At 35.2% G+C, this 27,981-nt stretch overlaps 2 protein-coding genes across 2 annotated transcripts; both read left to right on the forward strand.

Annotated features, from left to right (window-relative positions):
* The first annotated feature begins 124 nt into the window (after positions 1-124).
* Positions 125-7,382, forward strand: LOC132553943 (UPF0598 protein CG30010-like). Its single transcript, XM_060218237.1, has 3 exons — positions 125-270; positions 6,397-6,445; positions 6,753-7,382. Exons 1-3 carry the CDS (start codon positions 130-132, stop codon positions 7,238-7,240), a joined length of 678 nt encoding a protein of 225 aa, XP_060074220.1. The 5' UTR covers positions 125-129; the 3' UTR covers positions 7,241-7,382.
* A 4,797-nt stretch (positions 7,383-12,179) lies between these two features.
* LOC132553925 (mRNA (2'-O-methyladenosine-N(6)-)-methyltransferase-like) lies at positions 12,180-27,492 on the forward strand. The gene is made up of 14 exons (XM_060218215.1): positions 12,180-12,248; positions 13,247-13,579; positions 14,052-14,233; positions 14,650-14,804; positions 15,477-15,708; positions 15,944-16,043; positions 17,239-17,401; positions 17,715-17,890; positions 18,715-18,801; positions 19,327-19,511; positions 19,881-19,974; positions 20,784-20,884; positions 21,250-21,324; positions 21,508-27,492. The coding sequence occupies exons 2-14, from the start codon at positions 13,250-13,252 to the stop codon at positions 21,644-21,646; spliced, it is 2,019 nt and encodes a 672-aa protein (XP_060074198.1). The 5' UTR covers positions 12,180-12,248; positions 13,247-13,249; the 3' UTR covers positions 21,647-27,492.
* The last annotated feature ends 489 nt before the right edge of the window (positions 27,493-27,981 follow it).

Genomic DNA, 27,981 nt, shown 5'->3' on the forward strand with positions numbered 1-27,981 from the left:
AATAGAAAGCGGAAGTAAGCATAAGACTAATCATCTGATTCGTTTCAAACAGGGATTAACAAAGTGATTGCGCATGACAGAACTTTATTCCAACTTCCGACCAAAACAAACTCTTCACTTTCTGAAACCATGAGTCTTTTTAGACTTCAGTTCATGATTAGGAAATATTGTCAACCTAACCTCAGGTGTCGAGATGTGCATTATATACAAGGTCAATCACCTGAACCAAAAATAAGGGAGTATTTTTACTTTATCGACCATCAAGGCCAGGTAAATAATTCAGGGACTGTTGTAACAAGTAATCACCGGTTAGTAACGGGTTATGCCAAGATTGGATGGTAGGCTGTTCAGGTCGCTCTTCATCCGTCGCACGCCCGCTTTAACAATTGTTGCTATCGCAATTTTTTGAAAATACCGGATAGGTAATTTTCAAATTTCATATGTATATTGAACTTTATAAACCCCAAAAAACTAAATGGTTGACAGACGGCCATCTTGGATTTAGTTGTAATTTTTATTAGCTCTCCAGGTCCAAAGGATAGGTGATCTTATGCCATGGTACAGCATCCACCGTCCGTCCATCAACTTTATGACGGAATTTGGTCATTCTTGGTGGAGAGGAACATATTTTGTAATATGAAATAGGCACTGCCTTAAAGCGAGGTTAAGTTGGTCAACAAGATGCAAATTTGAACAGCCCATGTCTGCACTGAAGCATGTTTTTAAAATTGTATATTTCGCAAGATTTTAACAAAACATCTGCACATACAATTGTACTAATATATTATCAACATCATCGTCATCAACACATCTTCTTCTTGTTGATCTTCTAGAAAACAATGTATCAACACGATCAGGCGATGATTTGGTGGCACAGTTGTAACACACTTGTCTTTCACCTAGCCGTCCGGGGTTCGAATAAAATCATTCCATACAAAGTAGTGAAATTGAGAATTTCTGCTTGATTACTAGCTTGATGCCTGTACAAAGTTTTGAGTAACGGGTAACTACATTGAATGGTTTAAGAGAACTGGTCTGATAAAAAAACTGAACTTTGTGATTTGACCTTTCTATTTCCATGGTAACAGAGAAAGTATTCAAATGGTGAACTTCCCCCATAGCAAAAGACACTACAAGCCTAATTAGTGTAAAAGGTTTTGAGCAATTATCTTGAATGGTTTCAGAGCATTGGACCAGAAAAACTGAAATTTGTGATGAGGGTCATCGGTTTCAATGGTAACAGTAAATGTATTGGTAAAGTCTTTGACAGCATATCTAGACTAAAAAATTGATCAAAACAAATTCTTCAAAATGAATGTACAAGAGTTTCCCTTTCAGAGTTACAGATATTGCAGAGAGGACTATATATCGACTTTGCTTTAAAAAAGAGTTTGTAGTCAAAATATTGTGAAAGACAATATAGTTTTAGTCCGATTTGTAAAGGCGGTGGTTATATGTTTAACAAGTTTTCATTATTAACAACAGAATTTACTCAAACACTGTTTTCTTTTCTCTTTGCTATTGAAGTTTTCGTTCTGTTAATTAACAAATCATAAAATGCTTTCGAACCTTCACTTTTGTAAGTAATGTTGACTTGTCTTGATAGCAAAAAGAGGGTAAAGTTATAAACACTGTTGAAACTATTGTGTTATACATTGTAATTCAGAAAATCAATATAAATATATATGTTTAAACGAAATTCAAAAGTTACAATATATTACATAAATGCATTTTTCTGAAAAAAAACAACAAAAAAACTTACCACTAATAGTTACCTATCATCATGCCTTGTATATTTATGATCCTGTGAAACCCGGTGCTAAATTGATTTTTTCCATTTTAATATCCATATTTGCAAAAATATTTCAAATAAATACACTGCACGTGATAAACATATTGTTTATAGATGCATTAAGACAAAAAACGGTGCTCAAGTGTGACTTAATTAGTAATTAGGGCACTTAATTACCGTGACCTACTCTTCAACAATGACATATGTTTTGGTCATTTTTTCTAATGAAGGTTTTGAAATATATCATCAAATGACATTTAAGAGAAAAAAAACAAAAAAAAATATTATACTTTAATAATTATTGCAATAACTTTGAATTTGATCCCCCACTCATCCCCCCTATAACAACTGAACAGCCTTGAGCTGACCTTAGATTACTGTCATGTCATTACCGCCTGACCTCAAGTTTTTAATAGTCAAACAATAAAAAGTATTCGTCATGGCCACCAGAAGGCCCAAACTGGCACTCCTTTCTAAACATTCATATACTTGATCATAATTAATTTCAAACAGTTATAAAAAGAATATCCACATCTTGCAGAATTAATATAGTTAGGAGACAGGACAGGTTTTTCGCCAAATCGGTACCTTTCGGCTGCTTTAGTCTAAGAGACAATGTCTTACGGAATGTGACGAAAGTTCCCGAAGGTTAAACCGGAAATCGGGTATATCGGTGCACAATCCTGCTCATATCTTGAATGGTTAAAATTGTAATTTTTCATTGAGATATTCGTTATATGCATTTAAAACCATTAAATTATATTTTTGTTAAATCCATTTGAATTATTTAAGACTTTTAGTATGATTTCATTTCCGCATTAGAGCTTGAAACGATATTTTGTCAGTCAAAATCATTTTAATCCATTCAACGGGTCGGCAGTTCTCATTGTGTGCTGCGGTAAGTGTATTGTGGGTATTGAAGTTCCAGCCATACTTCCATTTAAAGTTGATCGTATGGGCAGTTTGTTGGAGTTGAATAACCACACACACAATACCATAAAGTGCTCGCTATAAATGGTGTGTCTCCTCAACCCCGGGGATTGAGGGGTGGTAGTCAAAAGGGGAAACAGAGCAAATTTTCTTTAAGTCCTGCAGCTCCTGTAGGTGAAGGAGAATCAGTTATGTATAAATGGTGGGGCTTGCTCCCATGGGGCTGGTGGGTTGGAGCCCAAGAGTGGAAACAGAGCAAATTCTTTAAAATCCTACTATTCCACTAGGAATGGTTGGATTTTGTCCAAATTTGGCCTGAGTTATGCTTGAGTGAAGGTAAATCACTTTTGTATGAACATTGGGTCTCAACCCCATAAGCAAATTCTTTAAAATTCTACTATTCCACTAGGAATGGTTGGATTTTGTCCAAATTTGGCCTGAATTATGCTTGAGTGAAGGTAAATCAATTTTGTATGAACATTGGGTCTCAACCCCATAAGCAAATTCTTTAAAATCCTACTATTCCACTAGGAATGATTGGATTTTGTCCAAATTTGGCCTGAGTTATGCTTGAGTGAAGGTAAATCACTTTTGTATGAACATTGGGTCTCAACCCCATAAGCAAATTCTTTAAAATCCTACTATTCCACTAGGAATGGTTGGATTTTGTCCAAATTTGGCCTGAGTTATGCTTGAATGAAGGTAAATCAATTTTGTATGAACATTGGGTCTCAACCCCATAAGCAAATTCTTTAAAATCCTACTATTCCACTAGGAATGGTTGGATTTTGTCCAAATTTGGCCTGAGTTATGCTTGAGTGAAGGTAAATCAATTTTGTATGAACATTGGGTCTCAACCCCATAAGCAAATTCTTTAAAATCCTACTATTCCACTAGGAATGGTTGGATTTTGTCCAAATTTGGCCTGAGTTATGCTTGAGTGAAGGTAAATCAATTTTGTATGAACATTGGGTCTCAACCCCATAAGCAAATTCTTTAAAATCCTACTATTCCACTAGGAATGGTTGGATTTTGTCCAAATTTGGCCTGAGTTATGCTTGAGTGAAGGTAAATCAATTTTGTATGAACATTGGGTTTCAACCCCATAAGCAAATTCTTTAAAATCCTACTATTCCAATAGGAATGGTTGGATTTTGTCCAAATTTGGCCTGAGTTATGCTTGAGTGAAGGTAAATCAATTTTGTATGAACATTGGGTCTCAACCCCATAAGCAAATTCTTTAAAATCCTACTATTCCACTAGGAATGGTTGGATTTTGTCCAAATTTGGCCTGAGTTATGCTTGAGTGAAGGTAAATCAATTTTGTATGAACATTGGGTTTCAACCCCATAAGCAAATTCTTTAAAATCCTACTATTCCACTAGGAATGGTTGGATTTTGTCCAATTTTGGTCTGAGTTATGCTTGAGTGAAGGTAAATCAATTTTGTATGAACATTGGGTCTCAACCCCATAAGCAAATTCTTTAAAATCCTACTATTCCACTAGGAATGGTTGGATTTTGTCCAAATTTGGCCTGAGTTATGCTTGAGTGAAGGTAAATCAATTTTGTATGAACATTGGGTCTCAACCCCATAAGCAAATTCTTTAAAATCCTACTATTCCACTAGGAATGGTTGGATTTTGTCCAAATTTGGCCTGAGTTATGCTTGAGTGAAGGATTCTTTAAAATCCTACTCTTCTGATTAGATTTTGGTGAAATTTTGTTGGGTATGTTTGGGTGGAGGACAATAAATTTGTATAAATGGTGGGTCTTTTTTCTGGCCCCCTGGAGCAGGAGAGGAGGGGCTTAACGTGGGAAATGTGTTATATATTTGAAACAGTTGAGATTCCCATCCCATAACCATGTATAGCATTGCTGGGCATAAAAGATTAACACAATCATGATGTAAGAATTAGCTCTGGGTTGTGTCCTCCTCCCAAGGGACTTAGTTTCCATGTTACATCATTGAAGCGGTGGAGATCCCCATCCCACAACAAAATATAGCAATGATGGGAATCAAGAAATAAACACACTCATGATGTGAAAATTGGCCTTGGAGACTTGCCCCAACCCTGGGGACTTAGTTTCTAGGTTATATCATTGAAACAGTTGTGATCATCATCCCATAACCATATATAGAAGTGATGCACATGAAGAGATAAACATGTTCATGATGTAAGAGCTAACTGTTGGGTGTGGCTCCTCCCCTCTGGACTTAATTTCTGAGTTATATCTTTGAACCAGTTGAGATCTCCACCCCTAGATCATGTAAAATAATGCTTGGCATCAAGTGATAAACACATTCATGATGTAAGAATTGACACTTGGGTGTGGCACATCTCAAGGGACATAATTTCTGGGTCATATTTTTATGCATATTAATGGAGAGCATATAGCCACCACTTTGTCCGTCTATTATAATTTCTTCTGCAGCATAACTCAAACATAAACACGGTATCAACATAAAATTTCATAGGTAGATAGACCTCCACAAAATGGAGGATAACGCACAAAAATCATAACTCTCCTATTGCTTTGCGTTATTTTTCACACATAAATTTTGTCCCATTCATGGAATGTAACCTGTTGCTGACGACCCTTGTTCACATAGTTGAGGTACCCGATAACCATATAAACTCTTACTGGGCATCAAAAGAGAAAAACAGTAATGATTTAAGAATTTATCCATTGGTCTTGTCCTACGACAGATGTTAAGTGACTGAGCTGTAATTTGGAAATATTTGAAATACCAAACCTATAGCCATGTAAACCATTGCTAGGCTTTAAGATTCAGGTTAGCGATACAGACCCTATGTTCCTCTTGTTGCTATTCCTTTGGAAAATTTCACATACAGAGTATATGTTGCATGCCTTTGGGCACTACGCAGTTGTGAACTATATCCTTTGGCACTCATCAGGAAACAAAGGTGGCCAAAAGCTGACCATCTTTAATTTTGCCTGTTGTTGTAGCCTTTCTCTTGAAAAGAATACTGGATGGATCATTCTGAAATTTTATGTGTAGGTTCCCTCTGTTCCGTAGTTGTGCATTGTTCATTTTGGGACAGATCAGGAAAAACGGTATAGAAGACCGCTGTCATGGAATTTGAAAGTTATTGATTGCAATGACGTCCTCAAATTTTCAGTTCCTGTTTATGCATATTCTATTTGAGTAAATATGGACTGACTTTGATGAAACTTTGTATGATTTCAATAATGAGATAGGTTTGATCATAACTTGTTATAATAAGTTATTTCCCTCCACAATTTTACTACCATGAACCCGGTGAATTTGATAACTCGTGTAAATATGAACGAAACAATGGATTTTGTTCTAATTTACAGAGGTATGGCAATTTGCAGTTTTATTACCATGGCTGTTGTCAACATACTAACTTTAGTAAATATGAATGCAACTTGGTTATGGCTCTTTGCAGTTTAAGTACTGTTGAGATAAGTCAGATTAAGGCCCATGGGTCTTTTGTCTTGGTATGGTGATGCAACTCGACTGATATCTACTGATAGTAGACATTGGTTCAAATAAATTTTTCATAAGTATGACAAATATGTCTTTAGTGATAATTGTTTAGATCCACTGATCAGGTTTTTTTAAAAGACAATGATATACCTATGGAAACATTGTGTTCATAGTTTCTTTTTTTATGTTTTTAACAGCTCTTTCTTGATGATGCAAAGATGAAAAATTTCACTTCATGTTTTAAAGGTAAGTTAATAACATGATTAATTAGGTTTTTTCTGTTGTTTAAATCTGATGACTTTATCATTTGAACTTTATTTACCCAGGCGGAAATTTATGACACAAATTTTTATGCTTTTTCAAAAACAATAAATCCAGTAAGTTTGCTTTTGCACATATAAAAACCTTGTCATATTCATCCGAATAAAAAACTATCTGGTAGTAAAATCACATGAATTTCATGAAAACATTGATGCTATTTCAAAATTAGGTAGATGTAGGAAAAAAACTATGCATGGTGTTATGGTTTATTATTTCAAATTTCTGTTTACAGAAAAGGATTTCCTAGCATTTTTCTTCAAAAGATTAAGATTGAATGAAACCTCAAGATACAGAGAAGATTTTCCATTTTTATCACCTTGTGGTCGTGAACGCAATTTTATCCGTTGTGATGATAGACCTATAGTTTATACACACATTCTGGATACTCCATCTCCAGATGACCTTGACCTGTTATCATACGGAGGAGCAGGAACATCACTGACTGTAAAATTTGAACCTGAAAGAATTTGTATGTTACCTAATACTGGGCGTGTCTATCATCCTGCAGCCTCTACCTTAGGTGGAATAGGACTTGTCAAATCAAGCATTGCGATTGAAATCAGTCAGAATTTTGAATTTGAGAACGGTGAACAGAACCCACCAACCAAGTTCCATTGGAAAGGAAAGACATATACTTTAACAAATGAATTAATTGACATCATGGACTTAAAGGCTGATGAAGCTCGAGACTTGTTGTATCAAAACAATAGTCTGAGCTAACACAATGTTATGTGAATAGGTCTATGGGACAGTCATTTATACCTTATGGGATGGGGTATAACAATGGACTTTCATTAAGGTGTGAAATTATGTTTTAAACTGATGTACTATATGTAAGTATATTCATGTTATTAAAATATTGATCAATTGTAAGAATTGGTTTTTTTTCCAGTACAACATCATGATGTAACACAGACAAACTGGCCTTTATCAGTGCAACAAAAATTCTAAATTTAGAATCATACTACATGTACTTGCTTACTACCCAGAATAAAAATACAAGATATATGGTAGATGAGGTAAATAGTGCTTACATTAGACAGGTTCACTGTTGTGTTCAGCTGCAGCAGGTTTGCCATGAGGTTTCAGTTTGAAATGCTAGGTTCACTTTGGTGTTAAACAAAAAGTTCATTTTAGATAGTGTCACTGTGTATTATATTTTAAAATTTAGTTAACCCAAATTCACTGGGGTTTAGATTTGACATGATCACAGTAGGGTAAAGATTTAACAGGATCACAGTAGGGTTTAGATTTGACAGGATCACAGTAGGGTTTAGATTTAGCATAATCACAGTAGGGTTTAGATTTGACATGATCACAGTAGGGTAAAGATTTGACAGGATCACAGTAGGGTTTAGATTTGACAGGATGACAGTAGGGTTTAGATTTGACAGGATCACAGTAGGATTTAGATTTGACATGACCACAGTAAGGTTTAGATTTGACAGGATCACAGTAGGGTCAAGATTTGACAGGATCACAGTAGGGTCACATTTTGACAGGATCACAGTAGGTTTTATATTTGACAGGATCACAGTAGCGTTTAGGGTTGAAAGGATCACAGTAGGGTTTAGGGTTGACATGATCACAGTAGGGTTTAGATTTGACAGGATCACAGTAGGGTTTAGATTTGACAGGATCACAGTAGGATTTAGATTTGACAGGATCACAGTAGGATTTAGATTTGAAAGGATCACAGTAAGGTTTAGATTTGACAGGATCACACTAGGGTTTAGATTTGACAGGATCACAGTAGGGTTTAGATTTGACAGGATCACAGTAGGATTTAGATTTGACAGGATCACAGTAGGATTTAGATTTGACATGACCACAGTAAGGTTTAGATTTGACAGGATCACAGTAGGGTCAAGATTTGACAGGATCACAGTAGGGTCACATTTTGACAGGATCACAGTAGGGTTTAGATTTGACAGGATGACAGTAGGGTTTAGATTTGACAGGATCACAGTAGGATTTAGATTTGACATGACCACAGTAAGGTTTAGATTTGACAGGATCACAGTAGGGTTTAGATTTGACATGATCACAGTAGGGTAAAGATTTGACAGGATCACAGTAGGGTTTAGATTTGACAGGATGACAGTAGGGTTTAGATTTGACAGGATCACAGTAGGATTTAGATTTGACATGACCACAGTAAGGTTTAGATTTGACAGGATCACAGTAGGGTCAAGATTTGACAGGATCACAGTAGGGTCACATTTTGACAGGATCACAGTAGCGTTTAGGGTTGAAAGGATCACAGTAGGATTTAGATTTGACATGACCACAGTAAGGTTTAGATTTGACAGGATCACAGTAGGGTTTAGATTTTACAGGACCACAGTAGGGTTTAGATTTGACAGGATCACAGTAGGGTCAAGATTTGACAGGATCACAGTAGGGTCAAGATTTGACATGATCACAGTAGGGTAAAGATTTGACAGGATCACAGTAGGGTTTAGATTTGACAGGATGACAGTAGGGTTTAGATTTGACAGGATCACAGTAGGATTTAGATTTGACATGACCACAGTAAGGTTTAGATTTGACAGGATCACAGTAGGGTCAAGATTTGACAGGATCACAGTAGGGTCACATTTTGACAGGATCACAGTAGCGTTTAGGGTTGAAAGGATCACAGTAGGATTTAGATTTGACATGACCACAGTAAGGTTTAGATTTGACAGGATCACAGTAGGGTTTAGATTTTACAGGATCACAGTAGGGTTTAGATTTGACAGGATCACAGTAGGGTCAAGATTTGACAGGATCACAGTAGGGTCAAGATTTGACATGATCACTGTAGGGTTTAGATTTGACAATATCACAGTAGGGTCAAGATTTGACAGTATCACAGTAGGGTCACATTTTGACAGGATCACAGTAGCGTTTAGATTTGACATGACCACAGTAAGGTTTATGTTTAACAGAATCATATTAGGGTTTAGATTTGACAGGATCACAGTAGGGTTTAGATTTGACATGACCACAGTAGGGTCACGATTTGACAGGATCACAGTAGGGTTTAGGGTTGACAGGATCACAGTAGGGTTTAGATTTGACAGGATCACAGTAGGGTTTAGATTTGACATGACCACAGTAGGGTTTAGATTTGACAGGATCACAGTAGGGTCACGATTTGACAGGATCACAGTAGCGTTTAGGGTTGACAGGATCACAGTAGGGTTTAGATTTGACAGGATCACAGTAGGGTCAAGATTTGACAGGATCACTGTAGGGTTTAGATTTGACAGGATCACAGTAAGGTTTAGATTTGAAAGGATCACAATAAGGTCAAGATGTGACATGATGACATAGGATCACAGAAGGGTTTATATTTGACCGGATCACAGTAGGGTTTAGATTTGACATGACCACAGTAAGGTTTAGATTTGAAAGGATCACAGTAAGGTCAAGATGTGACATGCTGACATAGGATCACAGTAGGGTTTAGATTTGACATGACCACAGTAATGTTTAGATTTGAAAGGATTACAGTAGGGTTTATATTTGATAGGTGTTACTGTGGTGGTTGGTGTAGGTGTTACTGTGGTGGTTGGTGTAGGTGTTACTGTGGTGGTTGGTGTAGATGTGTGTTACTGTGGTGATTGGTGTAGGTGTGTGTTACTGTGGTGGTTGGTGTAGGTGTGTGTTACTGTGGTGGTTGGTGTAGGTGTTACTGTGGTGGTTGGTGTAGGTGTGTGTTACTGTGGTGGTTGGTGTAGGTGTGTGTTACTGTGGTGGTTCATGTAGGTGTTACTGTGGTGGTTCGTGACTGTGGTGGTTGGTGAAGGTGTGTGTTACTGTGGTGGTTGGTGTAGATGTGTGTTACTGTGGTGGTTGGTGTGGATGTGTGTTACTGTGATGGTTGGTTTAGGTGTTACTGTGGTGGTTGGTGTAGGTGTTACTGTGGTGGTGGGTGTAGGTGTGTGTTACTGTGGTGGTTGGTGTAGGTGTGTGTTACTGTGGTGGTTGGTGTAGGTGTGTGTTACTGTGGTGGTTGGTGTAGGTGTGTGTTACTGTGGTGGTTGGTGTAGGAGTGTTACTGTGGTGGTTGGTGTAGGTGTGTGTTACTGTGGTGGTTGGTGTAGATGTGTGTTACTGTGGTGGTTGGTGTATATGTGTGTTACTGTGGTGGTTGGTGTAGATGTGTGTTACTGTGGTGGTTGGTGTATATGTGTGTTACTGTGGTGGTTTTTGTAGGTGTTACTGTGGTGGTTGGTGTATATGTGTGTTACTGTGGTGGTTGGTGTAGATGTGTGTTACTGTGGTGGTTGGTGTAGGTGTTACTGTGGTGGTTGGTGTATATGTGTGTTACTTTGGTGGTTTGTGTAGATATGTGTTACTGTGGTGGTTGGTGTAGATGTGTGTTACTGTGGTGGTTGGTGTAGGTGTTACTTTGGTGGTTGGTGTATATGTGTGTTACTTTGGTGGTTTTTGTAGATATGTGTTACTGTGGTGGTTGGTGTAGGTGTTACTGTGGTGGTTGGTGTATATGTGTGTTACTTTGGTGGTTTTTGTAGATATGTGTTACTGTGGTGGTTGGTGTAGGTGTTACTGTGGTGGTTGGTGTATATGTGTGTTACTGTGGTGGTTGGTGTATGTGTGTGTTACTGTGGTGGTTGGTGAAGTTGTGTGTTACTGTGGTGGTTGGTGTAGATGTGTGTTAGTGTAGTGGTTGGTGTAGGTGTTACTGTGGTGGTTGGTGTATATGTGTATTACTGTGGTGGTTTGTCATTGTTACTGTTTTTGTTGTTTTAAAGATATTTCATTGCACTAGGATTTGATTTTTTTTTCTCATTATTTGTCATTTGTGATAGGAGAATATTGTTACTTTTTGAAGAGTTCATTTTTTAACCTGATGAAAAACCAAAATTTACTACAATTCAAGATCACACTAAATATGTTTTATCATTGAAAGGAAGGTAAGAAAGAAGGTGATATAGGATAAGAACTATATGAATTTGTTCGGAATCAACAAGTGAAAATCTTTAAATTATCAACTGTATGTAATAGCACTTTTTTTTCAAGTGCTGCTGTGCTATCAGCAAAATAACGGTCAATCTAACTCCCTCAATATGTTGGCATGGATTTGAAAACAATTCTTAACTCCTTTAGAGAAATAGAAGATTAAATTACAAAAACATGTATATACAGCATAAATCACACATTTTTCAGGAATATTGATGAAAAAAAATGTACATTCAAATTTCTATTTGAATTGCAGGAAATGTGTAGATTAACCTTTTTAGCAGTAGGTTAGTTTAGCAGAAAAAACATACAATCATTTCCAAGTTTCACTTTCGGTTGGAACTACTGCAAGTCTATTAGTGTTTTGCATACAATATGCTAATTAGCAAGTCATAGGCCTTGAGGTGGTATGTATTTCACATCCGGGTACTTCGGGGGTTGTATAATATACGAATTATATTTTCATACGGAATAAATATAGTCCATGGTACGTAAAATATTAAAAGATGTTAAATACTCTCCGATGGGGATACTTGTTTATAATTTGACGTTTGTTAGTTTTGTTTTCTATATGTGTATTGTGGTAAAATGTTTAAGACACAAACAATGTTTTTAAGTGCCGTTTCGTTTCCTTTGGCATTTTGATATCATTTTGTATTTACCTCATTAAAGCACTCCGCCGATGGCGTCATCTCGCTTGCCGTGGGAGAGATCGTCTCTCGTTTTTAGCGGTGTTTGCGGAAGTTAACTGAAAGTAGTTATATATTTTTGGTGCATATTATAGAGGATGGAATTGTATCTTATATGTGATAAAAAATATTCACGATCTGTGGATGCAAAATTATGGAACACGAAAGAAAATTTCGTGCCAGCAGTGTCTATGTTGTTACTACTTTGCGTCACTGAAACAATATTGGATGCAAGTACAAGTAGTGGCATTTTGAAACTACTTAGTGTTTTCTTCCAATATACAGATATATTTGATAAGGACACTATTCTTAATAAAAAAGGATTTTATGCTACTGCTTATTTCAACTGCAATTAAATGCGACGCAATTCCATATTAAAATTACGTCATTTTATGTATCCGTGAAAAAAGATAAACAAGAAAAAGTATTAATTTGGCTATCACAGATACTGCTACATTGTTATCCACAGTTATGTTAACAGACACCTGTCTCATTGCCATTGATTTACAAGTTCCCCGCAAACTTTTTGTTTTATTATGAAGCAAAGTAGGTGTGCATCAAGCAATTCATCTGCATGCAGTATTCAACAATATACCTCCAACAATTGCATTTAGCACAACCCTAGATTAAACTAGTACAGTACTCCAGAAAGTAAAGATCAAATACAGCCAATGTGTTCCTGTACAGAGATATACTCTTATCTTCATATATATATATCTCGTATTAAAGTTGTTGAGCATTGTTATCCAATGTCGGTGCATGTTGTGAATTATGTGCTCGAGTTTAAATGATATATAGATTAACAATTCACGTAGAAAAGTTAAGATGCTGAGTATAAATTTTTAGTGGTCACTGTATAAATTCATTAATGTATGCTTGTGTAACTTGTGCTGTCGGTAAATATGCAATATTTCATAAGAAAAATGGCTTCAGTCACAAATTGATAAATTGAAAAACTTTTCACCAAATATATTAATAGATACATTAATTGGTTTCTGGTACCAAAAGCTCTCTTATTTTTTCCTGTTTTACGTTCTTACAGTTACATATATTTTCATTAAAGGTGATGAAAATGGAACCGCAGCCTAAAGTTTCTCAGAATGGTGACAATGGGAATGGGTCACCCCAGTTGAAAAAAATGATTGACCCTGTTGCAGGACTGTCAAAAGATGGAATTACTATGACACCTCCAATCAATCACTCTCCAATCCCCAGACAAGATTCCCTCCCAATGTCACCACAGCAACCGATGTCTCCAGACCCAGTCCATGATCTCCCAGAAGAGCTGCTCCTGGCTGGATGGAGAAAGTTCTGGAGCAAACGAGAGCAACGGCCATATTTTTTCAACAAAAACACCAATGAATCCCTGTGGGATCAGCCCCCTCCCATTGGTGGGGTAAGTGTCATTGATATTACATTTGTATTGGATGTTAATACCAAGCAAACTAAATCTGTAATGGAGGCTTTGATATAAATACAAAGTGAACAGAAGAAAATGATGTTAATACATGGCAGAAAAATACAAATGCAGGCGCTATGTACAGTTTATATTAATGTTCTGATAGTATACGTTTAATGATGATAAAAAACTGGACTATAATAGACGCTCTCTTCATGAACAAAATTAGATGTTCGTTATAGATGCTTATCATGTTTGCCTTCATTTCTATATAGTATGTTTGCCTTTTGTTTAATGCTGTTTGCCTCTTCGAAGACCCCTGTCCTCTTCAGATTCTGAATGTTAAAAAGTTGTTAGATCTGAATGAATGAAGAAAAATATTACTTATGTTTATTCTTTTTAAAAGTTTTTATTTTTCTTTCTTTTTCATACTTGAATTAACTAAAGGTAAATGTCATTTGACTTTTAGCAACAGCCAGACTTACTGACCGACCCACTAGGGATAGGATCTGCACCCTCACATGTTGCAGGGGATGTACGACTTACAAGACCCAGTATAGAAATACCGCCAGCACAAGTTGGGGAGAAGCGACGGTCTAGTACAGAAATGGGGCCACTCAGTCCATCAAAGAGACCAGCATTTGCTTACAGGTAAGATATACTATTCTTAAGAGTGACAATGTTGTACCTCCACTTTGTTTGAAGTCGGGGATGTAGAATATTCATCTTGTCCTAATGGATGGACAAAAATTTAACTTGGAAAATAGGTAGATTGTACAAAAAGTTATTATGTCACATACTAAGTGGGGTCACTAAAGCCTCTTCCTGACTTCTGACCTTGACTTTTAACACCTGAAAAAAAATGAACAAAAATTCAGCTTTCCAGAAGATATTTCAAGTAGATATTTCCACTTCATTTTTCAGATATAGTCTTAAAACTTTCATGAAGATACATCTTCAGCACACGTTAGAGTAAAATTAGTTTATTCCAAGACTTCATAAATCTTCCCTCCTTCTAAAAGTCATTATTGTGGCATACTCATTCTGATTGCTGTATCTTTTTTCAGTCCGTTCTGGAATTTCGATGTACCCACCAATGCTGTTATATTTGAACGTGCCCCTCCTGTTCTTCCTCCTCCACATCCGGACATGGAGATTCTGCGAGCTCAGATGATTGCTCGACTTCGGACACACTACCAGGAACTTTGTCAAGCCAGAGAAGGTCAGTATAAGATAAAGTTAAGAATGTTGAAGATGAAACTAGTTTAGATAGGTATATTCAATGGACAGATGCAGTTGTAGATGTTTTGCTATTTTATGATAAAAAAAAAAAAAAAAAAACCAGTTTTCTTTGATAGCAAAAAAACATTAAAGTGTGTGTCAATGTAAGTACTGTAATTCCTCAATACTTCTTCATCTTCTCCTGTATATGAACATCATAACACAATTAAACAGGACTTCAAAAGTTATTAGATGCTTCCTTGGTAAGAGACTCATTTCATTTTCCTATGAATACCTTAAAAAACCCATGTATCTAACAATTACATAGTCCTCTCCAATGTGTTTTATTTTAAAATGATCTTTACATATTTTACCACAATGAGTTTTTGTTTTTGAAAGAACATATTTTTGAAGAATTTTCTGTTTTGTTTAGATATTGCCCATTCAGTCTTATAACCTCAGTCATAATTTCCTAGAGGATCTTTTGTTGTCACCCATTTCACATTAAACTGACTGATGTATTGATGCTAGTTTTAACAAAAAATACCATAAGCTTATAATTTTTATGATGAACTGATGAACATATATGATCGTACATTTTCCTTCCATCCTTCTTGTGTCCATCATCCCCATTTTTGTGTGAGTTAGCCATCTTTCTGGTGCATCTTTTCAGGGATACATGCACCTACAGAGTCGTTCAATAGGTGGCTGTTGGAGAGAAAGGTCCTTGACAAGGGCTCTGACCCATTCTTGCCATCTGTGTGTTCACCGGAGATATCACAATCTATGTACAGAGAAATTATGAATGACATACCTGTGAAGCTCATCAAACCTAAGTATTCTGGTGATGCTAAAAAGCAGCTATTCAAATATGCTGAATCAGCGAAGAAAATGATCGAAACCAGGTACTGCTGTAAATGTTATTGTTACTACTGGCAACAATTGTTATAAAATGGTACATCATTATCATGCAGCATGTTTCACATTAATACAGACATCCCAAAATTGTATATGGGATAATCTACAAACAGCAGTGAAATATTTTGGATTATACCAGATGCAGCAGTAAAACTGAAACTTCATTAGATGGATACATGGATTTGCTTATTTCCATTGATTCAATGAAATTTTGTTTTGAAGGAGTGCATCTTCAGAAAGTCGGAAGATTGTCAAGTGGAATGTCGAGGACACTTTTACCTGGCTAAGAAAACAACAGAATGCAAGTTATGAGGATTTCTTGGTAAGCCATTTAAGTAAACATATGTTGCACTTGTACATTTATAAAAGATGGAAAACTGCATACATACATGTATCATGCACATGTTTTATGAAGAGGAAATTAATCCTGTGTTACTTGTGAGTGGGTATTTAATCTACTAGTTTCGCCTCTTGCAGAGGACATTTGCTGATTGAGAACCTTCTCTCAGTTTCTGTGTAACAGAATATGGCACTGTATAATGGATGATATAAGGAGTCAATTGCTGGTATACTAGACAATGTGAATGATTACTGTATGTACAGAAATCATTTTGGAAGAAGTTTTTGAACTGCAACATTAAAATTGATTTGATAGATAAAATTACAGCTTATGTGAAAAATTATGTCTTCCAATGTATGCTTATGAATTTCTGCAGTACATTGAAACCTCATTAAACAGACAATGCAAGGGACATAAATATTTAGCTTCTATAGGGAACAAAGTTTACCAATCCAAATTCAGTTTTGTTTTGTGTATGACATTAATATCAATTCCTCCAAGCTTTAGGTTCACTTTGAACATTTATTCTACACATGGCTCCATCCAATCAGAAACTTTGGAGTAAAAGTATTTAATTAAAGAGAAAAAAATATCAAGTATGTGATTTCGCTCACAAAGAAAGACTTGTACCTTACCTGCGTTGCGCCATTGGTCTGTCTTGAAGTGGTTAGAAGCAATGAATTAGATTAAATGATGTTTTATTGGTAGTTACTTTAGAATCATCTTTCAAAACAACACCCCAATAATATTTTCATTTTGTAAAACTTAGAATATTCCTTAAGTCATGCCAATTGAATGCAGAACTGCAGCTTTCTAGCTCTACTTGTATATCTTACTTGGTTCCCGATTGTCGTATGGCCTGTATAAAAAAGCCTACCCGCAATACTTATGTGCCCAAGACACAAAGCGTATGTGTTTCGTGGTCTGTTGGTCAGAGCTCTGGTCTTAAATGCCCAGACTAGGCTGGTTTTAGAAGTAATTTTCAGTATGTTTTAAGCATTTCATACATCAGAATTGGGCGGGATTAATATGAGGAAGTTTTGTAATATTAAAATAAAGAGGACACCATTCCATACATTGCTATTTGGCTTTTAAGGGTGCTAAGTTTTCAGAAGGAACAGTTAGGGGAAGATGCACAGTATATTGTAAGATAATATATTAATGTTGTTTGTGACAGGAACGACTGGCCCACCTCAAACGACAGTGTCAACCCCATCTTACTGAGACAGCCAAGGGATCTGTGGAGGGCATCTGTAGTAAGATCTTCAACATGTCAGCTGACACGGTGAAAACCCTGCATGAAAAACATTGGCAGTTACTTAAAGAAAGCAACATCAATCGTGAGTCATGAAGCTGGTTGACATTGATTATCTGGTTTTTGATAAGGGTTATTCCAGTGGAACACCTGTCTCACCTCAAGCATCCATTTTGTCAAACTTGATATGTACAATTTCATTTTGCGACTGATCAATGAAACAAAATGCTTGCCAGACAGCCATTCTAGATTTTACAGTTGAACTTTGTTATTGCTATTTCTCAATCTTAGTCTGCAAGTTCCCCTTGGTCCTAGGTTGTGCCCATTCAATTTTGTGTTTGCACAAGAAAACAAAATAACTGACTGAAGTATTAGTATTCCTCTCTCTACTTTTTCAGCGGTTCCACCATTTCCGGAGCCAACACACAAGCGTAAGGTAGTTTGTTACCCAATACAGATGGTGATTCCTTGTCCACGACTTCCACAGGTGGAAATGCAGACAGAAAACGAGATTCACAGTCTTAAGTACAAAACAGAAACTCTCAGAATCAACAGCTCACATTTTCATAAACTGGTAAGACATTTTTTTTTAAAGATAAATTTGCTACATATCTGACTTTAATCTTACAGATCAAATTATTTTAGTTTTGGTCTGGAACTTCTGGTTTGTTAGTTCCCTTCTATGAACAAGGGAGGGAAATTGAATATAGTTTTGCATTGTATTCTTCTGTCTGTCCTTCTGTAATCTTCCTGTCTTCTACACTTCTTGTCACTAGAATGTCATATTTGATGTATGGGTTCACCTTGGTGAGTGATGTGTCATGTATGAAAAGTAGGTGACTGATCAACATTTTGACCCTTGACCTACATCAAAGAGAAGGTTTGTTCAGAGTTAGTCTCATAAAGTGTGAGTTCAACTTGGTGAGACGGTGTGTCATTTGTAACTTTTCAAAATGTCTTGATGAAGTTTATTTAGTAAAATCCTCAGTAAGCAGTGTACTTTTTTAGTCCAAAACAGGAGATTTTTTTGAATAGAAAACTATTATGTACACTTCATTATTGTGTGTGAATCATCAACTGAGTTTCTTACAGTACATAAAGAGTGTAAGATGTTAAAGGGCAAACATGACGGAATTTACGTAATATAATAATCTACAATTTGTGAAAGACTGTTTGTCCCTTGGATAGGTTTGTCTTTTAAGCAAGGTCTCATTGTACAGAGTTATAGAGTATTTGTGCTGACTGGTTTTTCTATAAATTCTACAAACTAAAGAGTAACAAAATGTTAGTGTTTATTTAAATACATGCAAAAGTCCGCAACATATGATTGATGAATATACTGAAGCCTATGCTTATTAATGACTGATGAAGTTATCTGTGACTGTGTGCTTATTACAGGAGCAACTGTATAGACTGAATTGTAGGGATGATCCGAGATTTGACCATTTTCTTGCCAGAGTATGGTGCTTGTTACGGCGTTATCAGGTAAATATTACTGTAATGGAAAGATTGAAAGCACAAACTCTAGTGCATTACAATATTGCAACTTTAAGGTTTGTGTCTGAGGAAGGCAGTTACGTAATTAAAGAAGGTCACTGTGACCTGTATTTTGAAGTTTCTAGGACTTGTCGGTACTTATTTACATTAGGGTTTTCAATAATTGCTTTTGAGTACATCATTTAAGATTAGTGTGTTGCTAACAAGAAGAAAGTTGTTTCGTTCACCAAGAGAATAGTTTCTTTGAGATGTCTTCTCTAATGGTCATGGATCATTTGTGTATGGGTATAATTTGTGATGTTAGTGTGTCTTGTACTCACTGTATATCACTTCATCTGAGTTCATTTGTCGGCGTCACTTGTCAGACCTATATCTAAGTACCTATTTGAGTAATGGAGTACCTTTGTTTTACTTCAGTGTGTATACAGAGTAAGGGATTTATGTTAATTATAGATACTGCTGTTTGTTAATAGGGAAAAGTACAGCTCATGGCACTTGGCCTTCTTATTTCAGACTTTGTTTGGGATCCATGCCAATGAAGGATTTGGTTTACAAGGAGCCCTACCAGTGCCCGTGTTTGAATGTTTGAATCGTGTTTTTGGTGTCTCATTTGAATGTTTTGCATCCCCATTGAATTGCTACTTCAGACAGTACTGTTCAGCATTTGAAGATACAGATTCCTATTTTGGTTCTCGTGGGTAAGTCATCTTGATTCCTTATAAAGTAACTCTGTGACACAGCAGACTTACAACTTTGTCCAGCTGTATTCTGTCATTATAAAGAAGTGATCTTTATGAGGAAATTATTAGGAAGACAAAGAGAGAGAAAAAACATATTGGAGGAGACAACAAATGCATTTTTGATAGTGGTGAATTCTTTTGAATTTGATACAGAGAATACTGAAAATACTTTCCTTTTTTTTGTAGAAGTCTATTCATTCCCTAGGCTATTTGGCGATTTTTTTAAAAGTTTTTTTTTTTAGTTTTGTGGAATCAGATGACGTTTTGGTGAATTTGTAAAGAATGAAATATTAAATCATTAACATCTGTTGCATCCTTTTTTCACAGATCAATTTTGAAATTCCATCCAGTGTCTGGGTCATTTGAAGCCAATCCGCCATTTTGTGAGGAACTCATGGAAGCCATGGTGGACCATTTTGAGGTAATCTTTGCTGCATATTCAAAGAGATAAACTGTTAGGGTCATCAAAAACCTGTAAATGCTACGGTCATCAAGAACAAATCTATTGGTATGCGACTGAAAGCTGTGTTAACATGAGAATTATGTCTCTCTGTTAGGATTAGTAGTAACTTGACAGTTAGTGATGACTATCTTGACAGAAATTCAGAGAAATGAAGACTAGAAAGAGGGAAAAGTAGAATAACAGTGTCTAGGTAGTTAGACTGGACATTGGAGAAAGGGACAGGATACTGGGACAGGAGACTGGATAGAGAGACATGTAGAATAACAGTGTCTAGATAGTTAGACAGGACACTGGAGAAAGGGACAGGATACTCAAACAGGAGACTGGATAGAGAGACAAGTAGAAAAATAGTGTCTGGATAGCAGGACTCTTAACTAGATTGAAGGACAACTGGAATAGATGTGTCTTGATAGTGGGACAGGAGACTTCTGACAGACAAATTGACAATATATTACTCATTGAAGGACAATGTGGTAACTAGGTTGAATAGTGGTGATTGGATAAATGTTGTTACTTGACAACAATCCCGTAACTGGTAATAAGCTCACCAATATATATATATATATTGATATTCAGGAGCATTGCCAACAAACACTATTCTAGAGTTCTGTAATAATCCTACATGGTAACTTTTTTAGTCAAAGGTAATGTATTCGCTCTTTGACTGGTTTTAGGATGAGTTAGATTACACATCAGCATATAGGCCACTAATCTTTTAACCATGACACATATGTTGGTACTTATTCAATACTTCTGTATATTTGCAGGGCTTGCTTGGTGATACCCAGGAACCCTTATCTTTCATTGTGTTCATCCCAGAGTGGAGAGACCCTCCCACTGAGGCTCTCATGCGTCTAGAATCCAGCAGGTTTGTGTCTGTGCGGACATGTAGGTTGGTCTGTATTTAGAAGTATATTCTGAAAGTTCCACTTTATACCATGTTATTACAAGTGGGTCATATACATAGTTGTCATTATTATTCAATAAAGATATGATTTGAAATTATAAGGAATCATTTCACTTAAGTATTCTGTGTTCAATTTTAGTAGGTATATGTATTTCTTTATAAATAACGACTGTGTATAAAATCTTGTAATACTAATATATGTAATTAGATAATTACATCAAAAATGTTTTCTAACCACATTTTATTTTTCTTGTTATCTAAATGTCCTTCAGTCTGTTGTGTGAAGGATGGAATACATGTATATTTTATATGATAACTTTTTTCAGATTTAAGAGAAAACAAGTGATATTTCCCCCATATGAACATGAGTACAGGAGTGGGTTTCAACATGTTTGTCCAAAGTAAGTTAGTTAACTGTGAAATACTAAGTATCAAGCTTTTGTATCCTCCCACAGCAATTAATTGTTTTCTTTTTGTAATGAGACTAAAACACAAACGAAATCCATTAATAGACCCATGTATATAATCTGTTATCAGCCTTCCTGAGAAATGAATGTTAATTAATTTTGATTGTGTTATTTCAGGACAGACATGAGTTCCAAGTCATTACATGGTACAATGGTGGTGTTTCTTCAGAACAATGCTGGCTTTGCCAGATGGGGACCAACCCCAGAACGAGTCAAGGAACTATTGTTGTCATCCAAGCCTCGTGATACTGTATAGCAAAAGTGTTCTTAGGTCTCAGAACGAACATCGACACAGACTTTGTTCCACAGACAGTTAAGGCTGGAATGTGTGCCGATATTCGTATCTTTGTATCTGCAGCTGCAGACGTCAATGTCACTTTCTGTGTGTAGTTGGATTTCATGTATCAAATTGGATAGCCTGTGTTGAAAAGTTTCCCACTGTCTGGTTTGCACCAAGTTGAATTTTCCATATACCGGTAGTAAAATTTCCTGTTTCTGAAGTCATACCTAGAATGACAATGGGTATCTTCAATGAGATGCTTTTGTGTCTTGTTTTATAATCGTTCTACAGATGTGAAAAGATCATATCATAAGTTTTTCCATAAGATTCATAAACTTCAGTTTTAAGTTATGTACCTTGTAAGTCATAAAGTACTTACCATTTGAGAGAAAATTGGAAAACCTGGGGGGAAAAAATGTTGATTTAAAATCAAACAGACATTTCTTGGGATATTTACACAGCCATTCCGAAACAATGACAAGGTTAAAAAATGCACATGTTTGCTCTTTCTGTATTGTAAGAACATTCAGAAGTTGAAAATCAAAAATAGCAACTGATGGGGTCAGGTACCCGTCGCTAAATGTCAATTTGAAACGGTCAAAATCGTTTTGCTAGTCGAAGATGGCATGTTTCCTGAAATGAAAAATTTAATAGTCTGTATGTATTTTTCTAATCATGCTTCTTTGATTTATACTTTCTAGATAACAACGTATAGGTTTTTAATTAACTGATTACAAAAAAAGGCATCTGTTTTACAAGAAATCTTTCTTTTACGAAGACAGTAGTTTTGTGAACTTGATGTGGTGAGACACAAGCATAGGATCTTGTGGAATCTCTGCATTTTGAGAAATGCAAGTAAGACTATGTATATCAATTATATGCATGTTATTTATTCTTATATAACTTTTTTAAAAAGTGTATGTAGGCAGTATTGTTTTATTAGATTTATTTTGAAGTCAACTCCCTGGAGTTACAAGTCAACATCAATATCACATACCGATGTGATTTGATAACATAATAAACCATCAGTTTTCTGGAGTTTTCTTTATCTGAGCAGCAAGAGATGGATCAATATGCTTAGAATTAGGGGTCAAAGATCTGACACAGAAGTATTCCACAGTATTGTTTGTTGGAGATTTCTTCATTATGTCACATCTGTAGATACACACATCAATGTTCATCTCATCATATTGAGAAACATATCATTAAAGTGGATTATTAGTTACACTCTCAGTGTATATGTGGGAAGAAATGGAAGACTCAGCTAAATTACAACATTGTTTGATATCTTAGATATCCTCTTTTATTATTTTGTGTACTGATACTAAAGTCTTATTTTCGTGTTTAGATGTATGTGTGGATGGAAATTGCTACAAATCTAAGTTTTAAACTGCTGTCTGATTATGTTATGTCCCAGAAGCCTAAAATTGGCCACCAATTTACTGCCAGGATTAGATCTGGGTGATTGGCGTAGTAAATAGTTTTGGTTGTGTACCAATAGTGTTGATTAAGATTTTTAGATTTATATTTGTTACATAATAATGATGTTATAGAGATTTTAAAACATGCATTTTGTTTCATGTTGTCTGTCTATTTGATAATAATTACTTGCCAAATTTTTAGAGCATTTGTCACCAATATTTTTTGTTCTTCAATCTCTATGTTAGTGGTTCCTGTGTTGATTTGTTGGATTAACTAATAGTAAATGTACATAGTGGGTCTGTTTATCATCAGGCTGGTGTGGGGCTGATGGAACTGGGGTAGGGGAAAGGAAGCAAAACTGATACTTCAAGTAAAACAGTGCTTAAACTGTTATTAGAATTGAAAATATTGATATATATTATGGGAAGGAGGATGTGACAGAAGCTGATAGTGCCAAGATTCGGATTAAACAGGATTCAATGTAGACAGGTTTTCTGGATGCCTCAGCTTAGAATATTTGTGTTCATTAGTTTTGATGTCTAGAAGTAGCAGCGTTAGATATATTTCTAGATTATGAATTTCAGATGGATCGTGTGGTATCATTTACGGTATTGTATCAAACCAGAACTGTCTTGAAAACAGTTTTCAATTTTCATATTATGAAAAATTGTATATTGAATTTAAATTTTTAAACTGACATCTAGTGTTGTTATTGACAGATGGACTTCGATATTTTCTGTATGTTAACATTGACATGACTGATTGATGTCAGGAAGCTTCTATAAACATGGCACAAGAATGGTGGCACTAGATCAGGTTATGTTATCCTCCCAGTCAGAACAAGTTTTCATCAGGGTTTGTAGCCCTTTAATATGGTACCATGTTGTTCATTTCAGATGTTTACTTATATCAGTTTTTTCTATGGACTCCATCATAAATATCAAAATACCTTACAAAGACTTGTACAAACTAAACTGAATTTCTAGCTCTTTGTAGACGCTTGTGTGAACTTGATCTACCTTTTTTTAATTATAGAATTTAATATTTTTAACCCAACTTGATGCCTATAGCTTGGGACTGAAAGTGCTCCATTACAATTTCTCTGACAATTTGTATGTCTGTTTAGAGTGACATGTATAAAAGTTTATTGATTAAATAAAGCGGTAAATAACATTTGTATATAGAACAATTCTACTTTAGAATACACAGTCATATATTATGTATATGAAAATGGTGTTTTAGGAAACATATTAAAGTGCATGTCTGAGAATACAAAGAGGTACATGTAGGTTTGCAGGTATGGATACATTCCTGTATGTATTTTACTTTTTTGTTTTACTGTAAATTCAGATATTTTGTGAGGCTCAATTTTTGTGGTTTTCAAAAAATTACTTGCTCATGGACACTTGATTTTATGGATAAAAAAGGCTCAGTTAAGCTACATAAAACAACTGTTCATGGACATATGAATCTGTGGTTAAGAGAACCCACAAAATCAAGGAAAATAATTTCTCACAAAAAATGAACGGTTTTACAGTATCTGACAATTTTTGTTATGTATATGAGGATATATAGTCATATAAACGTTTTTGTTATTTTTTTGTGAGTGAGGACTGATATATTCACGATTTATATAAAACAGTGCTGATATTAGAGGACAATTATGTATAAACAGCGTAAGTGTTTCGAGAATAAATAGACATACTGGAACACTGCCCTCCAAAAAATCATTGACACAGGGTTTTGACATATTCACACTTATATATTAAAATTTAAATTAATTATTTTCAAGAAAATACAAGTGTAATTTCTTGAAAATTATGAAATTTTCAAGTGCATGTTAAAAATGCATTCATAACTAATATGGATGGTAGAAGTAACAGGAAGGTGTAAAGCTAGGACCTATATTTGAAACTCCTATAGTCACTTCTTGCTGTGAAAAAAGATGAAAAACAAGACAAAGACAAAACAAAAAACAACTTTGTAGAAATGTTGCATTTGAGGATTTCTATTATTCAATAAGCCATATACAGTTTAGATAGACTACGATAAGGATTTACAAATTGAAAAATGCTAAAGTCAGATTTGAAATAAGATTTTCTGTATTTTGAAATATTTCTTAGTCAAATGTGTTTTTTGATTTTTGAAGGAAAGTGTTTATATCCTTGACGGTTTTGGTCGAGCTTAACTTTAACAGGATGTACACTTTGATAATGCATATTTTTACACTTTGATTTTAATGCTTTGTAAAGAAGGAGTGTTATTGGAACAGAAAATATTCTTACTTGTATCATATCTCTGTTTTCTGTATGTCTTTTTTACAGTGATGCTCAGATGTCATTTCGTGTCATCCAACCTTAACTTAATTATAACCAGATGTCATGTTATTGACTTCATCATCAACAACACTTCTATAATTCACTGTTATTTTTAGGATAACCTTTCTTTCAAGCGTAAGTCTCATATGGAACACCTGCTCCAAAATATTGTACATTATTCAGATTAAAAGGCAGCTTCCTCATATACTGGTGTGTTATCAATTACGGCAATTTTGTTGTGTGTTATAGATGGTTAATTATGGATTCTAGATACTTTTCATGTACAAAGGAATTCATTTGATGTATACATATTGAATTTTTGGTCTTGCAATGTTAATGTGTAAAGGTTTTCTAAATATATGTAAATGTATTTTTGTAAAAAAAAATATATATATATAGTGCATATACCATGTGTACCTGTGTACGGAGTTCCTAAACCTATTGTACACAATTTGCAAATTTATAAATCCTGAATGTATTTATTATTACTTTTTTGTAGTCATATGTATATAATCATTACCAAACTACACAATCATTACAATTCTTGTATAAAAACACTGCTGTTTTTCATTCATGTATTCTATCTGGTGTGATCCTGATAGTGGCCCAGAAGTTGAACCAGGAAGGAGTCCAGCTGAATCCTTCTTTATATTATTTATCCTGCAATAGGCCCAGGGGCCAAAACATAACTTCTGACTGGGAGTCAGACGGTGGACTTGCCACAGGCCAGTGATATAGTATTTGTTAAAATTATTATGAAACCTTCAATAAATGTAGAGGGGCTTATCATCTATTATGGGCCTATTGCTGGATTAATCTGGTAAGTACTGTGACATGTTTAAGTCCCAAGTTTTCTATCCTCACATTTGTAACCTTGATATTAATGTGCTCCTCCATGCCGTTATTGGTACATTTATGATTCGACCAGCTAGTTTGATGCTGAAACTACCATATTTCATAGCTGTACTGGAATGATGCCATTTTAAATGACAATACCTTGTAATTGCTTTTAAAAATAGTATTAATAAAATATCAGTGTAACATACTCATTAACTCTTACTAACAAAACATGGGACTGTAGATGTACTTTTTTCATAAAATTTTCATTAGAATGTAAATATTACTACAGATTTGCTGGTTATCTGAAAATGTCCTTATGTGACAGAGGCAAGACAATGCCCATTGCTGGGCTATACCTCCAAACGAAAGGATAACTGGTACCTTGTATCATCTAAATCAGGGCTAGAAGAAAACCACTGCAGGTATTTGTCAGCCTGTACTTGAGTTGAATTTATCATATGGCATCAGAAACTTCCAGTTCATTTTTGTCACAGTGTAGATAATTAATGGCCAATTGTGCAATTTGAAAAATTTCAAGAACAAAAAGAGAAAAGCTGATGTTTTTCTTAGCATTTATATTTTATCTTTTTAAATGCAACAAATTTTGGTAATTTTATATGATAAAGAAAACCTGTCATTGTAAGATACCACAAAAATATAGGAATATAGCTTGAGACAAGTGAAAAAGTCCGAAATGTCTGTAAAGTAGTAGTTGTCAACGGGGAATTTTACACAGAAATATTCCCTGAAGGCATAAGAAAACATAGCAGAGTTGATGGTTTCATTTCAATACATTTGCTAGACTGTGGTAAGGATTTTACACAGATCTTATGGATGTACATCAGGATGGATTTTCATTGTAGTGTTTGTATTTATGACCAGTGTTGAAGTGTACCTTTAGAATTTGTATTTAGAATCTTCAGAACTCTCATTTCTAAATGGAAATCCGTTACTACACAAGAGTATGCTAGCATAGCCTGATGTTCAGTTGCCTGATTGAAAAGTACAGCTGCACAAACGTTTACTGGCTCAAATTAACTCTCTTGCCTTTAAAATGTTTTTTAAAAAAAATTGTTTTCCCTAACTAGTTATTGTTGTTACAGATTTTAACCCTTAGTTTAATGGCAAAAAAGTTTAAGCAGAAATCTTTTTATGTTGTGGGTCATGGACTTAAGTATAAAGAAAGACATGTCTAGTAAATGCATGGCACTTAAAGATTTATCATTATCATTTTTCATGGAGTTGGGGGTGGGGGGAGGGATTTTGTTGATGTTCGTTTTTTATTTATCGTATCATCTATCATGTTTTTAAAGTCAAGATAAAATGGCAATCAACTTTGATGTGTATATTGTTGTTTTTCACTCAGCAATGAGTGAGATGATAATTTAAATACATTCAGTTAGAAGCTACCTCAGCTACGACTAATTTATCTGCTGAAGAACAAGTTCTCTTCTTTCTTCCTGTTTACTTTTTACTGATGGACACATTTAACACTAATTTAGTATGTAGTTGTGTAAAGCAGGGATCCTGGTCAAGATGCTAAACAAAAGTTTCAAGATTTTTTTTACAGAAATACGTATGGCCAAAAGAGCAGGTAGTCTTGTCAATGGGAATTAGTAGAAACTTATCACTTAAAGATATGGAGTACCTTATGTAATTGCAAAGTGAAAGATTTTGTAATATGACAAAGTCAATGTAGGGAACAGGAATTCTGAAGGTAAACCTACAATT

This window comes from Ylistrum balloti, unplaced genomic scaffold, assembly GCF_031769215.1.
Source record: "Ylistrum balloti isolate Yb309-2 unplaced genomic scaffold, AGI_CSIRO_Ybal_v1 Utg370368, whole genome shotgun sequence".
NCBI lineage: Eukaryota > Metazoa > Mollusca > Bivalvia > Pectinida > Pectinidae > Ylistrum > Ylistrum balloti.

Coding starts and splice junctions, on each gene's coding strand:
- LOC132553943 (XM_060218237.1), top strand. CDS start 130: ATGAGTCTTTTTAGACTTCAGTTCATGATTAGGAAATATTGTCAACCT. Junction 271..6,396: donor TTATCGACCATCAAGGCCAG/GTAAATAATTCA, acceptor TGTTTTTAACAG/CTCTTTCTTGATGATGCAAA. Junction 6,446..6,752: donor TTTCACTTCATGTTTTAAAG/GTAAGTTAATAA, acceptor TTCTGTTTACAG/AAAAGGATTTCCTAGCATTT.
- LOC132553925 (XM_060218215.1), top strand. CDS start 13,250: ATGAAAATGGAACCGCAGCCTAAAGTTTCTCAGAATGGTGACAATGGG. Junction 15,709..15,943: donor AAGAAAATGATCGAAACCAG/GTACTGCTGTAA, acceptor TTTGTTTTGAAG/GAGTGCATCTTCAGAAAGTC. Junction 19,975..20,783: donor CCATGGTGGACCATTTTGAG/GTAATCTTTGCT, acceptor GTATATTTGCAG/GGCTTGCTTGGTGATACCCA.